Here is a 16,196-nt window from a genome sequence, read left to right on the forward strand (position 1 = left end):
TGTCTGGCATACGCACTTGTCTTTCTGAGAGAATGGCATGCACAGGATGGGGTGGATGATGGTGGAGGTGAGGATGATGGTGGTGAGGAAGATGAAGTCTCATTTACATCTTCTGGATTTATCCAGTAGGCACGGGTGTCCCGATTACCTTTCTTACTAGTACAGCTGATGTCACATTGGAAAACGTCTTCACAGCTGTCACTTTGCAGGCGCTCCTTCTGGAGAAGTTTGTCCACTCTCTGTATAATGCACTCCAGACTTTTGTCAACATTCAACCAAACTTTCTCCTTAAAAGAAAACATTCCTTTCTCAACTTAAAAAGAAAAAAAGGTATTAGGTAACAAATCCCTCCAATTTTCTCCTATGAATTCAGTCCTGATTCTTCTGCAAAGTTTCTGTGTACTCAGAATTATCACATCAGTACACACACACTTTCTACAAATAAGGTATGCTATCATGTCAGCAATACGTAGCAAAGTCGGTGTGTGGTAAATTGTAAAGTTAATTTCAAAGTACATTTGCTGAACAATTTTAAGTGCCTCTTCTTTCACTACTATTCACAATTACAGTTGGCACTACTTATTCTTTTAGACTCTAATGTTTGACAAGGAAATGCATTGCTAGTTTTGCTGATAAACATACACTTTTCACCCCTATCTTTTTTTACTTATGTAACTCGGACTAATAGATAAAATCAGCGTATTATATTTGCATCCAATTAAATTAACTGGCCCTATTATCTTGTTATTATTTTGAGCCTGACCCTTGGTCAAAGCATGCCAAAACAAAAGTAACAAGGATCCATTTCCAAAATGAATTGGATCTCATTTCTAAATATGAACAACTGATCACTGCTTTAACTTATCTTAATCACTTCTGAGATTTGATTTACTTCAATTTATACTACAAAGTGACAGAATTGCACGGACCAATTTTTATGTCAACTGGCAGTTTCTGTGCAAACACTTTCTTTTCATCAAAACAGAGATGGATATATTTAGATGAGAACAAAATATTTAGATGAAAACACAAAATCAGATAAAAGTTTGGAATGCTGAACTTTACAGCTACTACACGCAAAACAGCATCATTTTGGAGAAGTGTAAGAGCCCTTTGTAGTATGGCAAGTTTACTTTAAGAGCTGTTTATTTGCCCCTGGAAGTGACTTAAATAAATGCACCAATTGTGGTGATCTGTGCTTCTTAGAAGACCCAGAATTATTTAGTAAAGCCAGTTTATAGCTCTGTGCTGAGCAGTAAGTGCACACAGGGTGGATGGAATGCTTTGCAAGTTGACAAGTTTTTCCAGTGGATGAGTAAGATGCATACACCAAAATTCTAATCCTAGGCATATCTTGTGAGCAGATACAGATACTACAAATAAAAGGACAGCAAACAAAAGAAACTCCATCATCACCCCACAGAGCAAACGTACCCATTCCTCTTCATGCCAGTCCACTTGCAGAGAAGATCGGCTGTTTCGTCCTGTCCATCTGGCCACTAGTGTATCTTGATCGTTCCTCAGCATCACTTGTTCCCCTTCTCCAGAGGTTGGAGATGCCTTTGAAGCTATATAATCTGGCCTCGCAGCATTTAGTCCATGTATTGAATTTGCCAACAACTTGCAGTCACAGACTGTGACAAGTTGCCGGGTCTGAAAAGCAGTAATCCCCCCAACATTTTAATCACCTTTCGATTGTACACAATCTTTACTATATTCATTTACAGAAAGAATAAAAAACATGCACTAGTATTCTGTAAAGAAAACAATTGCTTTGGGGTATCTGAGATGCCCTTAAAAGCATTGTATGGCATGGCCTTCAAAAGCTATGTAGGGTACTAGAACAGAAAGGGTAGGTTTCCAAAGTCTTGAAGTTACTGAAAACACCACTGATCAATGTGCAATTCCTAACACCTCTATCTGCACTTCACCTTCTCTTTGAAGAAACCTCCAAACAATGTCCAGACATTTTTATACTCCATCTATCTGTCTCAAATTACAGCAAGCAAGACATCAGAGAAAAGCTGAAGATGTAACTACTGTTCAATACAACCTGTTTCCTTACTCAGTAATCTTCCTGTTTCCTTACTTAGTAATCTTGTATTAAGGGATAAGTGAAAATGAAGAAATCTTGACCTGTTTATCTATTACATAAGAGAAAGCCCTCTCTGTGCTGTATGTTTACTTTGTCCAGCTGTAGAAAATCCTGTGAATTAATTATACATGCTGCAGTGCTATTTAGAGTGAATATTATTACTAACACATTTGCATGCGGTCACATTATCTTTTGTGGTTTACAAAGGTGTACACATAACCCCTCAACTGGGACAACGCATGGCTAACTGACTGAGCATATGCCACTGCCACTGTGCCATTTACAACCCTCATCTACTTCAGTGACAGAAGCAGTCACTAAAACTGTAGGTGGTTTTTGTCCCTGTAAATGACTGTCTTCAGTTAAAAGAAGTCTGTCTTCTGTTAACAAACACGAGTAAGTTATTTCTTGACATCACTAACTCAAAGAAAGACTGTGTCACCATTATTTCGTATTTTACCAGTGGAGTTCAACAGAAGAGTTTCATTCATGTAAGCTTTGCCCAGTTGCTGCTGCTTGTCATATGACTCAGAAGGCCATTAAAAGAAACAACATGGTTATGGAGAAAAAGAGTATTAAAAAAATAATGAAGAAACGTTCATTTCTGGATTACAGTGAATCAACAGAGGCAACCAGAAGACACTGTTCTCCACTTTTGAGGCAAGGAAGTGTGAAGAACAGGAGAAAAAACCAAAAAGTACAGCAAATTCTAAAGCAGGTCCAATTTTTATTGTTTTTAAAAAACATGTTGCAATACACTACCTGACAAAGTCAACAAAAGAAAGGGAGGAAAAAAACAACAGCAGTGTTTCTCAGTGTGAAGATGGATTATTCTCCTACCTTATCTGCCAGGATGGCAAGTGTTCTTTCAAGGCCATTAGCTGATCTATCCTTGGCAGCTCGTGAGAGCCTTTCTGCATAATAGCTGACTTGTGTTTTTAGGGTGTTGATCTGTGCAATGATTTCCTTTGCTCTAACAATGTCCTGGGGGATGTATATTATTGACTGGGAACCTGTTGAAGTGCTGAAAAAGAAAGATGGACTTTAGGGGTAAAACTGCTCTAGAGGTACACACTTTATGATAGCATGCTTGGCAATAAATGGCAGACAACAATAATTTACCTAGCAATCAACAGTGAAAGGCCAGTTGGCAATTGCACAGCAGGAGCATGATCTTAGAGCCTTCTCTGCCTTACTGAAAGTGTTTGGATACAGATTTACTAATCCCTTATGCCAAGTGTCTGAGAGCAGAGCTTGTATACCAGAGGGACAATTTTGCCTTGGAGAATGTATGAGATAGATTTTGCCATCAGAGACAGAACCAGCATTTGCAGCAACAGCTTGCCCTGTTCTCTCCTTACAACACAGACACTTCACTGAGACCTGGTGTGTAAAACAGTGTGCTGTCACCCTAGAACTTTCCAATAGAGAAATGGCACACAGATTCATAATGAAAAGTGTGCTATTAACAAAAGTGTCTTCAGCTAGTAAATCCTGCTAGAGTATCTTTTTCTCAATTGCAGGGCTTGACTAAAGTCACTCCAGCAAAAGCAATCGAACGAGACATAAAAAGCAAATTATCTATCAGGCTAACCCAAAGACTCTGCCCTTGTTAGCACACACTGTGTTGAACTATGGCTGTGGTATAACAGTCTCTGCTGTAGACATGGCTCTAACTGCATAAAGCTATACCAAACTAACCTTTTCCACCTAGAAATGGAAATAAATTATACAAGTAAAGCACATCTTTATATTGGTACACTGCAGCTCCACCAAGACTATTTACTTGGCAGTGGTGAAGGTGGGTGTTCACATGCCTTGTTTAGACATCTACAGAAGCTGATTTTGTAGTTAGGATCCGTGTTGGACACTTATCTGTAACAGATGAAGGGTTAGCTAATCCTAACTGAGAAAAACAATTCACAAAAACATCTTTTTAGCTTTGGAACTTCACTTAACCCAAAACTTCCCCTTTGCTGGGCAATATCTTCTTTTTCTGATCTCCCAGTAAGAAATCTACACAGAGATCAGGCCTTTACTTCAGCTCCTGCTGCCACAAGCATGATGCCTGTTCATGATGTGGCAACAAGCATTGAGATGACATCCATTCAATATTATCCTAATCTTACTCTTTTTCTCTACTTACACATTGCGTCAGTGTAGTATGATACAAAACCTACTGTAAAACTTGAGCTCAGCAGTGCTTGAAGAGAGAAGAGCTGCTGAAACTGCATGGAGAAGAGCTTCCTTTCAAGGCACAGCTGCCTCAGGTCACTATGTCTAGGAGGTGTGAATTCCTTTGCTATTCCTAGAGCAACACTGTTAATTTCTGCAGTGTGTCTGTGAGGTAATACATGAGAGTTGCATGGGACATGCCTTAAAATCATTGCAACAAACACCAGTTCTTGACCCTTAAGAGATATTAAGGCATGAGAGGAACTTAATCTCGTATCTGCCTGAGCTCCATTACAAAAGATGGGAGATTCGTTTTCAAAGGATGAAGTGCAGAAGTGAGTCTTGAAAGAGCTTTCTTGTTTGTGTCCCTCTGGTCAGCCACTCCACTGGAGCAGAGAACAACTGCTCCCCAGTACTGCTACATTATACAGCAAATTAATCTTAGCTCTTAGGACTTTCACTGCACATGATTTGTGCTCTATATTGACGAGTGAACTTAGTGACAATTTCTCTGAGCCATTTCTTTCTACGACAGTGTGGTCAACATGCATAAAGACATATCTGGCAGGAAAGGCCATGCAGCATACTGAGATCTGACTTAGAATTGTTACATTTTTAATCACAAAGACTGCTGGGATGATTGGAGGAAAATATTATGGCATAAGGTTCACATAAATCCACTTTCCAACCTGCAATCGCTTTTTCAAATGAACAGCTCCCACTGCACTGTATCAGCAGGCAAAACACAGGCTTGCTCTGCTTAAACTCTCAGTTTAAGGGGTTCAGCCTTCAAAAATATAAACCATGCTGGACCTACAGCTACAAAGGTTGAAGGACCACTGGCAGAAGATTTGGTTGGCAACCCTGCACATAGCGGGGGGGTTGAAACTGGATGATCATTATGGTCCTTTTCAACCCAGGCCATTCTATGATTCTGTGATTTCTTTAAGTGATTTTCACTGGAAATAACATAGGCAAAAGTGCAACATTCTAATGTTCTGCTCTTAGCTTTCTAATACGTTTAGAGAGAGCCAGGAAGCTGTTCACTATAAGCAAACATTGCAGGTGAAAGGAAGTTCCTTCACGTACATACTACAAAGCAGCTACGATTATTCAGAGCACAACTAGGGATGCCATGATGCATGACATTAAAAAAGCCCTGCACACGTTAAAATACACCACACCTTTGCCAAAGAAAAGAAAGAAAAGAAAAACAACCCAAAGAACAGAAGCCCTCTCTACAGAACTCTCAGGAACAGAAAACTCACCAACACTCCTCATAACTGCTAAAAAAAACAAAAAACCAAAATAAAATTAGCAGATTGTTAGCAAATACCAGAAGCAGAAAACAAAACGAACGTCTGTGGGGAATAACATATTTGTGTCATCTTTTCAACACTGCGGGTACATACAATTAAACTCGTAAGCAAAAAACACAGATTGCCAGATGACCGTGTGTTGTTCTGGGGAAATGTTGTGGATGCAGTATGTGCAGTTTTGCCAAAGAAAGAAAGAAAGAACTGAACAATATCTGTGTTGCAACAAAACTGTGGAGATGGAACTCAATTCTACTATACTGGACTTTATGATAAAATAGAAGAGCCATCTTACCAGGGAGATCTTAAAACCCTATTTTACTTTAACATCTATGAAGAAATGCATATCCTCAAAGTAGTACTTTCAAGCTCATCTTATGAAGGAGGTGAACTTCTGGTGGCCCACAGGAGTGGTTTTATACTTTAAGCCCATGACAGGAGGTTTCATTTATAGAGCACAATGTCTTTTTGTTAGTCTCAAACATCAGGCTACTTTTTTGTAAGCCTTCTACATTCCTAAATAACATATATTCCTGTATTCCCTTGTAGCAAATGCTCCAAGCCTGCTTGAACTGACTGGATGAAACTGAATGCCTGATTCCCTATTCCGCTGCATCAAAAGCCTATTATGATTCTTGGGATAGCTATGTCATTTGGGCCTCCTTACTTTTAAGATAAATAGGAATAAATCACTATACAACTGTTAATTGTCTCTTAAATGACTGCTGGAGGAAGAAAAGTTCCCCTGGAATTGACACCACAGGGTAGCAGGGTGACCCACAACAAGTACAAACAAAAAGAAGATATTTCTGAAAACAACTGTGGTTTCAAAAGAACAGGAAAAGCAACAGTTTTTCCAGATTTACATTTTCCTTAGTCCCATTCTAGTCTAAATTGGGAATATTTGCAGCACGCCTTTTGCTTTTGCTCTTTTCTTACCAGCATCCGACTGATGTTCACAGGATGCTGCTATTTATTATTTATGGTCAAAACTGATTCTGTAGTTGGCAGATCAGATCCAAACCCTATAAATCCTTTCTTCAAAATGACATTAGTAAAGTCTCCTTTCCCTGCCCACAAAGACTCACATGACTCTCACTGTTCCTTAAATTCTCCTTATTGCAGTAAAAGTAATGCAGACCCAAACTGCACTGTCTTTTCCTAGGTACCAGTAGGACACGATACCATTAGCTTTATTTGCTGCAAGGGCACATTGATAGCTTTCCCTATACCGTATGTGACCTTCCCATTTTCTGCTCTTTTTATAGAGTGTACATGGATTTATTTCCAGAGAGGTCACTGAACAGTCCCTGAAGACAGGACTGAGGAGGTTTAGTATCCAGCCTGCAGAGCAGAGTGAGGCCAGATTCAGAAGCCTGAACTACGCATAAATCTTGAGGCAATATGTATAGGCCTCCAGCAATATTCTCATAAGTAAAAGCGAGTTGCCTATCAGGTAAAGCTGTTTGGTATTAAAGAGTGTTCAGCAACAGGACCTTAAAACTATGAGAGGGGCAGAAAGTCTGAAATTCATGTGCTCAAAGCATGACGTAGGGCAGCTGAAGAGCTTCTAAAGGCACACTTTCTAGACTGCAATTTGGTAGAACTCAAACCCCACACCTGAAGTAGTTAAACTAAATGAACTGACAAATATTGAAGAAAATTAAAGACTACACTGAGAGAACTACTAGAAAAGCCTTATCAATAAAGAAATAAATACAGTAATGTACAGGGGAAATAATTTCTCCTCTCCTCCTTTGGAAGAAAATAAAGAATAATCTTTACAGTGTATAGTAGAACCACTGAATGAGGTGCAAGAAAAACAAAGAATGGAATGTTTTTTTTCAAATCACTGAGCACAGACTGTCAGGAAAGGGCATGACATCAGCTGACACAACAACATTTCTACTTACTGCTTCTTTGCTTCTTCAAATTTATGCAGCTTTTTCCTCAAGCCACCTGATTTGAAGCCTTGGCAATGAGCTGCTGGTGCTCCTATGGTGACTATGTCGTAGTTCTGATCTGGGATGGACAAAAAGGACTTACAAATGAAAGCTTGTGATCTGCACACAAACAGTTGTGTAAATTCCAGAACTATTCTGAAAGCAATTACATAAAGCTTCGTGGCAATGTTTTGAAGGATATATAAAATCTGTATCATTTTGTAGGCTCTGGAAATTCATCAGGTATTTCTGAGTTGAGAGAATCCTACTTGAATGCAGGTCCTCCATTTCTTAATCTACAGGTCTGCCTGACTGAGCCACTACTGGAATCCCTTACAGTGATACACAGAACAAGCGTATGTCCATGGTTAGTGAGAATTACAGCCAAAAGAAGAAATAACTTAGGTTATTTACTAAGAAAAAAGTTTGATGTGAATAAACTGGTGTGACTTTGCATTACCCTTCATGATGGCTCCTGAGAAAAAACTCACAAACTTTAAAATAAACAACAAACAGTACCTCTACTATTCTGACATAAACCAAGGGACAAAGCTGCTAATTCCAATATATTCCCTAGCTAATAGGCTGACTTCTGTCACCTCAGGTACAGTTAACTATAATATCTAGTTTTGACACCTGTAGAACAAGGATAGCTATATCAATACCTCTTTCACTAACCAATCTGGAATTCAAAGTAGAAGGTGCTATAAAAATGCCAAGTTGTATTAATAACAAAGAACAGTTTGTGGAAATTTGGCTATGAAAAATGAAACAAGAAACAGAACAAAGTGAAGAAAGAAAGGAAAAAAGCAAGTACCTGATCCTCCATCATCCTGGACTCTCATTCTTTGTATATGTAAATTTGTAGGAACAAATTCCAATTTTTTGTCAGCTTTCAAGCTACTGGCTTTAAATGAAGGACCTAGGAAATCAGAAAAAAAGACGGTATAAAAACTCTGCATCTGCTTAAGCAAAACTATTCGAGGGGTTTCATTCATCATTTGCTACATGCTGAAAGAAAAGCAGAGAAACAACATACAATGTTGTACGGTTCATAATTTCACTACACATCTAGGTATAAGAGGATAACAGAGTAGACAAGTATTCCTAGATGATTATTAACCTCATACCTAATGCTAAGAAATAAATATAATCTAAAAACAGTATTTTTTTTTTACTAAAAAGTGCAATGGGAGGTGTAATTTTATTATAAAAAATAAATCTTGCTGACCTTTGTATTGATGCAGGTCAGTTAGATTTTCCTGATAAGTTAGAATAATTGTTTGGTACTGAGTAACTATTTGTCGCCGAAGGCTTTCCCAACAAGGAGATAGTTCTCCCAGTTCTTCTAGTTCACAAACCCTAGAGAAAGAAGAAAAAAAAGAGAGGTTGAGCTCCACTATCTGCTTGACTAAGTTTCACATTATAGAAACGTAGCACCATTCTCAGCTACTGCATTCTGAACTCACTCCTGTCAAGCCTAGTCACCAGACTAGGAAGACACTCCCAAACATGTCCCAAAGCACAGCTGTTGTGTTCTCTCTCCCCGGGAACTGAGGTTCTTTGCAGGCAGAACACACCGTACCCCAAGAGTTCCAGGTTTTAGTCAAAACCAAAGCTTTCCACCTTCTGAAGGAGCCCTCAGACTATTCAATGATTTGCAAATGGTGGGCACTGCCATTGTGTCAGGTGACTTGTGACAATGAAGATCCACTCCAGAGAACTTTGGTGGCTCTCTAATAAAAAATCACAACTGTGACAGACTTTAGCTGGGAGACCAGCGCCAACACTACAAGGAAGATCTGTGCTGGCCAGGTTATCTACAGGACAGTTTTTAGGGCCAGGCAGGGAAGGCTTAAGAAGTGAAACCATCGATTAGGTTTTGGAAACATGGAAGGTCACCCAACAAAGTCCTCATCTGAAGTTTCAGTTTAGGTGGAATACAGGATGACTGAGTACCCCCAGATCTGAACAGAAAAGTTCCTGGACAGAAGAATTCAACAGACCACCACTTAAGAAAAGCTGGAACAATCATCTGTCACAAAAATTTAGCAGATTTTTTGCCGCTGATTCTCAATATCCCTAATCCATAACTTAAACCATTTGTCTTTATACAATTTGAGGCAACATTTGGCAGAACAATTTCTATGTACAGTAATTAGTACAGAATTAACATGACACAAACTTCCAGAAAAAGCCTCAGATTGTTTTTCCTACATGCAACAATGTATGTATGAATGACAAGGAAAAAGACACTTCTTGTTTTATCTTGTAAATTGTTTCTGCATAAGATGCTACTGTGACCACTTAGTCAAGTGCCCTCCTCAAAGCACACCGGGCATTTGAGCCAAGGTCTTCCTGAAGCAAATTCACAGCTTAAAACTTTGTTTCCTTGTTTATTCCATGTGGCTAAGACAGCAAAGAATGTGCACATCATAAACAGTCAGGTAGTCAAAACATTCCCCTGGTAAGACATTCCCTTTCACAGAGTTCTGGACCAGAGCAGCTTTATGTAAGAGACAACAGCTGTGATTAATCCAAAGTCATTTGACAAGTTACCATATCGTTAAGACAGAAGCAGCTGTGCCTGTGTAGCTGTTCAGCATTCCCCTGGGCTACAGAGGATTGGAGAAAAGTCTGAGAAATCGGGCTGAACACAAACTATGTACCACTTCACACACTATATCATAACAGGGTACTATTTCAGCAGTAACAAATCTTTAAAGAAAGACAATTATTCATTATAAACATAAAAGCAATGGCAGAAAAGTATTCTCGTCACTGTGATTTACCTCAGCTGAACCAAGAGAAGGAAATCTTTCTTGCAGATTACACAGATGAGGAGTTTACCTTTCAGCCATGCAACTCAGAGCATACAGAGTCATATTAGCCATCACATGGGCTGCTACTAACCTGGAATTGCATGCAGTATGCATACATTTATCTCTGTATGACTTTAACAAGAGCCTCTGATCAGTCACTTTTTATGGTTAAAGCTTTTAGGAAATTCACTGCCCACATTCTTACAGCAAGTCACGTCTTTTTTTCCCATTCATCCTAAATTTTCCTTTTATAATCTTCAAGATCTTAAATCACGTTTATCCCAGATGGCACCTACTGGGTAAGCTTGGCAAATGTTTACGTTATCTTAGCTGTATGTCATAATGAGTAGGAGATCAATTTTGCAAAACATAAAAAAGCTTGCCACCATTGTAGACTACTTCTGCCTGCTCATATGGATTAACATTTGATTTTCTCTCACAGTATCCCAATAGATAGAAATGTGTTAATATAGGACACTGATAGCACTACATAGCTTTATTTTTAGTTAAGGTGAGGCTTAATTAGGCCTCTAAGTGGGGCATTCAAACACAGCTAAAATAAAAACCAAGTACTCAAAAATAAGGCTAAAATTCTTTTACCACCCCAAAGGAAATTCTGTTTTTGTTTTCAAACAACACATAAACCACTCCATATGACCCACTGCAAACCACAGCCTACAACTGTAGGGACGTTAAACAAATAAATGAGTATGCTGCCTTGAAGAGTGATGAATGCTTCAAAAAGAACAGATAACTGCTATATGCAGATAACTCCACTATGATCCTAATTGTTCAATATGTCAACAGTTCTCTTCCATCAGCACATCTGTACACTCATGTTATCTCATAGCGAAGCCCAGCCCCCACACTCTGACATAAAATCTTGTTCTCTGTGACAGCTCAATCAGCAAGGAGCTGTTTGGTTTATTTTTTTTCTTCCCTTCCTCTGTGCTTTAACACAGCTACATTCGTTATACATATTCCTTGGTAACTCAGTACCAGCCTCATCCCTGCTGTGTGACTGCCTATGCAAACCAGCATGTGCTCACCTTGCTGCATCTTCTTCTAAAAGAAGCTTCACGAATTGCCTGGGTATGTGCAACGACAGCACGCTCTCAGCCATTTGCTCCAAGATTCTCAGGTGGTTTCCATCCGTGGTGGGGAAGCGATACATCCGGCAAATAGCGCCACCGAACACTGAGGAATTAAAACCATGTTATTTATGCTTAGGTTTTAAGACGAAAGTGTACAAAATCTATAAATCTATTCAGTATACATATACATATATATATATATATATATATATATATACACACACACACACACACATATGTATACATATATACATATTTAAGTGAGTGGATTTGATTCACTGCCATGCTGTAACACACTGATATACAGATCTGCCTTAACTAGGCACCGGCCTAGCTTTTCCAAGGATGCACATTCTGCAGTGACCCCTCTTCTAGCATTCACATGAAAAGTGTCCAAATGATTTAAATACCATTAAGGAAATACAACAGACTTTCAACTTCTGAACTCCTTTTATTACATACTGTACATTTTCTTCTCATGCAATCATTTGCTGGAAAACTCATCTTTCTTCAAGAAAAAAAAATCTTTTAAAAACTGTTTTCCTCTATTTCCCTCTTCCCCTCCCTCAAAAAGCTAAACCAACACTGCTTATGAATAGCGAATTACATGGAAAACTCTATGGCACAGTCAACCTAATGAGAAAAGTCTGCTTCTGCTGCTTTTACTATAGAAAATGATAGTGCAGATGATAAAATAATTTGTTCTTGCACAATCCCTATAATGGCTGCTCAATGAGCACACTGTTCCTATTCCAACAAAACATCTGCTCAAATGCCCTGGGGCCAAAAGCAGAGAGCAAGAAGGTTAGTTTTTACGGACACTGAAATCCTACTTGTTACAGCCCACTGCTTACCAGATTTCAGTAGTGCATCCTTCCGTAATGAAGCATATTTGGATCTGATTCCTAAAGATTCTGTTAAACTTTCATCCACTGGTAACACAGTCTAAACACAAACAAAACACAGGAAGAAAGAAAGAAAAACTCAGTGCCAGGGAAACATGCAGTGATGACCCTTCTAAACAGACTTAAAGGGAACATTCAACACAATGTTTAAAATATATGTCTAAAAAAATACTACATATACACTTTCTGTGGACAAAATCTATCATTGGCTGAAATAATAAACCCACTTAATCACTCCAGTACAAGTATTCTTATTTAATTCTAGTTTAATTCTTATTTAATTCAAACTAGCACAGTTTGAAACATAGTAGTAAATTTTGTCCAGTCCTTCAATTATTTAATGTTAGTGTAGCTCACAGTCTTCAAGCCTGCTTCAGAAATATATACTCCAATACATGCCCACTACAGGTTTGGCCTGATACAAACTGATCCTAATACACATTGTGACCGTGGTACAAGGGTATGGCTGCAATTATCACCAGCATCTTCTGCACACAAGATTTACAGACTTAAGCATATGTCTAGGTTGAGAAATCCCTATACCTGCACTCAGTCTTTCTGGTTAGATCACACACAAAAAAGTCAATGTTAAAGTAACCTGTACAGTTTAACTAAAATCCTTTAAGATATTTCTTTTAAATAAAGCTCCCTGTGAAATTGCTTATGGCTTCACCGATGTGGTAGGTATGAAAACAGTGCTACAAACCTATTCAGATGAAAGCTATAAATGCTTGAAGTTAAAGCTCAATCACAGTAAACTAAATCTTTTCCCAAGATTTTAACCCTAATCATGAGCAAAAAGAGCTCCATTAGACTGCTCTTCACAGTACTTTGAAATTGGAAAACACTAATAAATAACAAAATGGACATGAAAGTTGGCAGCAGATCTCAACATGGTTTATTTCATTGCAGGCAATAAATGTGTATGTTTCTGAAGCTGCTATAATGGTTATACTCACCCTTCCATTAATTGTATCAGGTGACCTTGTCACTGGAGGCCTTTGGTCAGTTTTTTCCTCCATTTGCCATCCAATAACTGTAATGTTACCTACACGGTCACTTTCAGCAGACCTGCAACAAATACTCTGCGTTGAAATTTTTTTGGAGGTGGACCTGTTTATCAACAAGGGAACACTTATAAAAGACTATTAATCTTTGAATTTCATAAACATTTTCAATAGGAATCTCTGCAACTGAAGTTTACATGATCTTACAATAAGCTATTCAAATAAGAAATTGCTATCCTCACTGCTTAGGGATACATTGTACAGATCTCCTAATAGAAGGCAATCTAAAACTATGTGTATGCCTCCATACTTCTGTAAAACTAGAATAAGGTCAGATTTTACAATTAGTCTGTCACAGTAAATAGTAAATATATATATATAGTGAACATCCTGGAGTGCATCAGGCACAGCACTCCTAGCTGGTCAACAAGGTTAAGATCCTCAATGGAAGAAAGAACAATGAAGTGGGAGATGATTCCACACATCAGGGACTTATATGGAAGCAAATGCCAAGAACGCCCAGGGACCTTGGCCACTATCAGCCGAGCAGCTGCACAGCAAGAACTGACACAACTTTGTTCCTGACCTTTGCAGGTCAGCAGCAATCTCGCTGCTGGGAATGGATGTTGAGTCCATAGGAATATATGTCTGAAGAGGAAGGGAAGGAGAGTGGGAGGGTGCATGAGAATACAGTATAACAGAAGTACTAACCCTGCTGGTTCTTAAAAACAAAACAAAACAAAAAACACAGCAATACCAGATCTACCACTACTGCCACTTATGCTCTCACTGCCATTTATTCTGTCTCACCCATGACACAGAATAATTTTGGCAAAGATTCATATTATTAATTGAAGACAGATTCTGAGTGGTATATTAAGATTGTTTATGTTTTAAAATATGCTGCAAAAACCAAGATAAAAAAAAAATAATAATACCTCCCTGGAAAAGACAACACTGGAGAGAACCAATATCTAACACAATTCATCATATTTGAAAAACTCCCGTCCCACAAGTTCATGCAATACAAAATCTTTTTTCCTTTCCTTAAGAGTAGCTGACGATTTAAAAACAAGAAAATAAAAGCAAGACTCAGACAAATTAGACTACATCTTAATCACGTGTTCAAAGTGATAATTTCTAAACAGAGGAAAACATTACAAACCTTAGTGTTAAGTGCAACCGGTGATTCTTCTCTTGTAGAAGTTCTTTTACAGTGAACGTCCCAGAACCCAACAGATACATCTGGAAAGGAGATGATTACCAGAGCTGTAATTATTTACTTTGCAACAAACAAAGCCTTTGTGCACAGCACTGAAGACCAAAATAAAATTACTAGGCACAAAAGTCATCAGAGATACAACAAAGTCAAATGCAAGGTGTTGCACTTGGATCAGGGCAATCCCAGATGTGTACAGACTGGGAGAAGAACTCACTGAGAGCAGCCCTGTGGAGAAGGATTTGGAGCTCCTGGTGGACAGAAAGCTGGACATGCACCAGCAGTATGCACATGGTCCCTCCTTGATCCAAACTTTGCTCCCTGCAAAACGCACACCTCTTCAGGAGGTATTCTTTTTTCCTCAGATCTTCCCCATGAAGTACAATACAAAGGAAGACAGCCCTGCTGCTTCTGAGGAAGCATGAAAAAGCAAATACATTGGGTCTGAATTAGTATTCTGGGCAACTGCCTGAGCATAAATGACCTGAATTGCCCACTGACCCAAGGAGTTACAAGGGAGAGCTGGCACTTGGATATTTTTTTCTATAAGGCAGCAAATCTTACCTCTGGACAGAATGACCAAGAGATAAGGGCAGGGGAATTATCAAGAGCAACGCAAAAATATTCTTCCCCAGAACCTTATTTTTGCTCTCGTTATCTGCATAGCCAGCTTCCAGATGAAAATGACTACAATTAAGTTAAGGGCAATCTTGCTGCACATAAGACTTCTTTGTACGACAAATTCAGCATTCATGGTCTTCTGACAGTTAATGCCACTTCTTTATTTCCATGGAAACAACAATAGATACAAAGAGCACAATTACAGTACTCGATTGAGTGAATTCTCAGCCACAAAACACTCTTTTCCAACATAATCACTACCATTAGCTATGCACTTACACCAGCAATGAACAAGTCCCTGCATACTGTGCTCATAAAAACCACACAAGCAGAAGTGAGCCACTGTCAGCATTGACACTGCTGAAATTCACCACCCACTGCCTCGCAGTGCTCATATCCACTGTTTGGTCACCATCAGCAGTCAGTAAATGTCAAACATCAATGGGTGGCCATTTTTTCCTAATGGAGGAATTCAACAAGGCACCCTTGCTTCATACACACTTCAATGTCAGACACCATTGTGACTGAATGCCCCTCTGCTGCCATCTGTTGCACAGGAATAAAACGTAAAGGAATATTGCTGGAAAAGTTCAACCTCTACTGCCGTGCCACCAACATTCACCACTGACATTGTGGGCCAAGACAATAAAATAGGATGCATTACTTCTGGAGCAATCCCCACGGCAATATTCCCCACTCTGTTCAGTCCATCCTGCAGCATTCATTCCTCCTCCCGTATCCATCTTATTTTCTCCAGGATCAATGCAGCTAGCTCTTTCTTTCTGCCACAAAACTCACTAGGTTTTATCTCATCGCTTCTCACTTGCTTGCTCCACACTCAATGGGAAGGCAACAGAATGAAGAATACTTACTGTTCCCTGAGATCTATCTTTGACGTCATACACAGAGAGTTTGATTTGTGTCATTTGATTGATAAGAGAGTCTTGGAAAAAGGCAATGCTGCTTAGGAAGATAGGATTACTTGTTCCCTGTAATCAT

General features: G+C 38.9%; 1 protein-coding gene across 19 annotated transcripts in view; it reads right to left on the reverse strand.

Moving 5' to 3' along the window:
* Positions 1–16,196, reverse strand: part of INPP4A (inositol polyphosphate-4-phosphatase type I A) — a 96,995-nt gene that overhangs the window by 23,487 nt on the left and 57,312 nt on the right. For 9 of the 19 annotated variants that reach the window (XM_015850873.2, XM_015850860.2, XM_015850821.2 and 6 more), the window contains 12 exons: positions 16,070–16,186; positions 14,523–14,602; positions 13,310–13,463; positions 12,300–12,390; positions 11,401–11,548; positions 8,761–8,891; positions 8,347–8,451; positions 7,500–7,608; positions 5,539–5,556; positions 2,936–3,119; positions 1,435–1,653; positions 17–287 (listed from right to left, as the gene is read on the reverse strand). In XM_015850873.2, coding sequence (XP_015706359.1) covers positions 17–287; positions 1,435–1,653; positions 2,936–3,119; positions 5,539–5,556; positions 7,500–7,608; positions 8,347–8,451; positions 8,761–8,891; positions 11,401–11,548; positions 12,300–12,390; positions 13,310–13,463; positions 14,523–14,602; positions 16,070–16,186 — 1,627 coding nt within the window. The remainder of the gene's footprint in view (positions 1–16; positions 288–1,434; positions 1,654–2,935; positions 3,120–5,538; positions 5,557–7,499; positions 7,609–8,346; positions 8,452–8,760; positions 8,892–11,400; positions 11,549–12,299; positions 12,391–13,309; positions 13,464–14,522; positions 14,603–16,069; positions 16,187–16,196) is intronic. The other 10 variants (XM_015850910.2, XM_015850902.2, XM_015850893.2 and 7 more) reach the window with 6 other exon arrangements.

Source organism: Coturnix japonica, chromosome 1 (genome assembly GCF_001577835.2).
Source record: "Coturnix japonica isolate 7356 chromosome 1, Coturnix japonica 2.1, whole genome shotgun sequence".
Taxonomy (NCBI): Eukaryota; Metazoa; Chordata; class Aves; order Galliformes; family Phasianidae; genus Coturnix; species Coturnix japonica.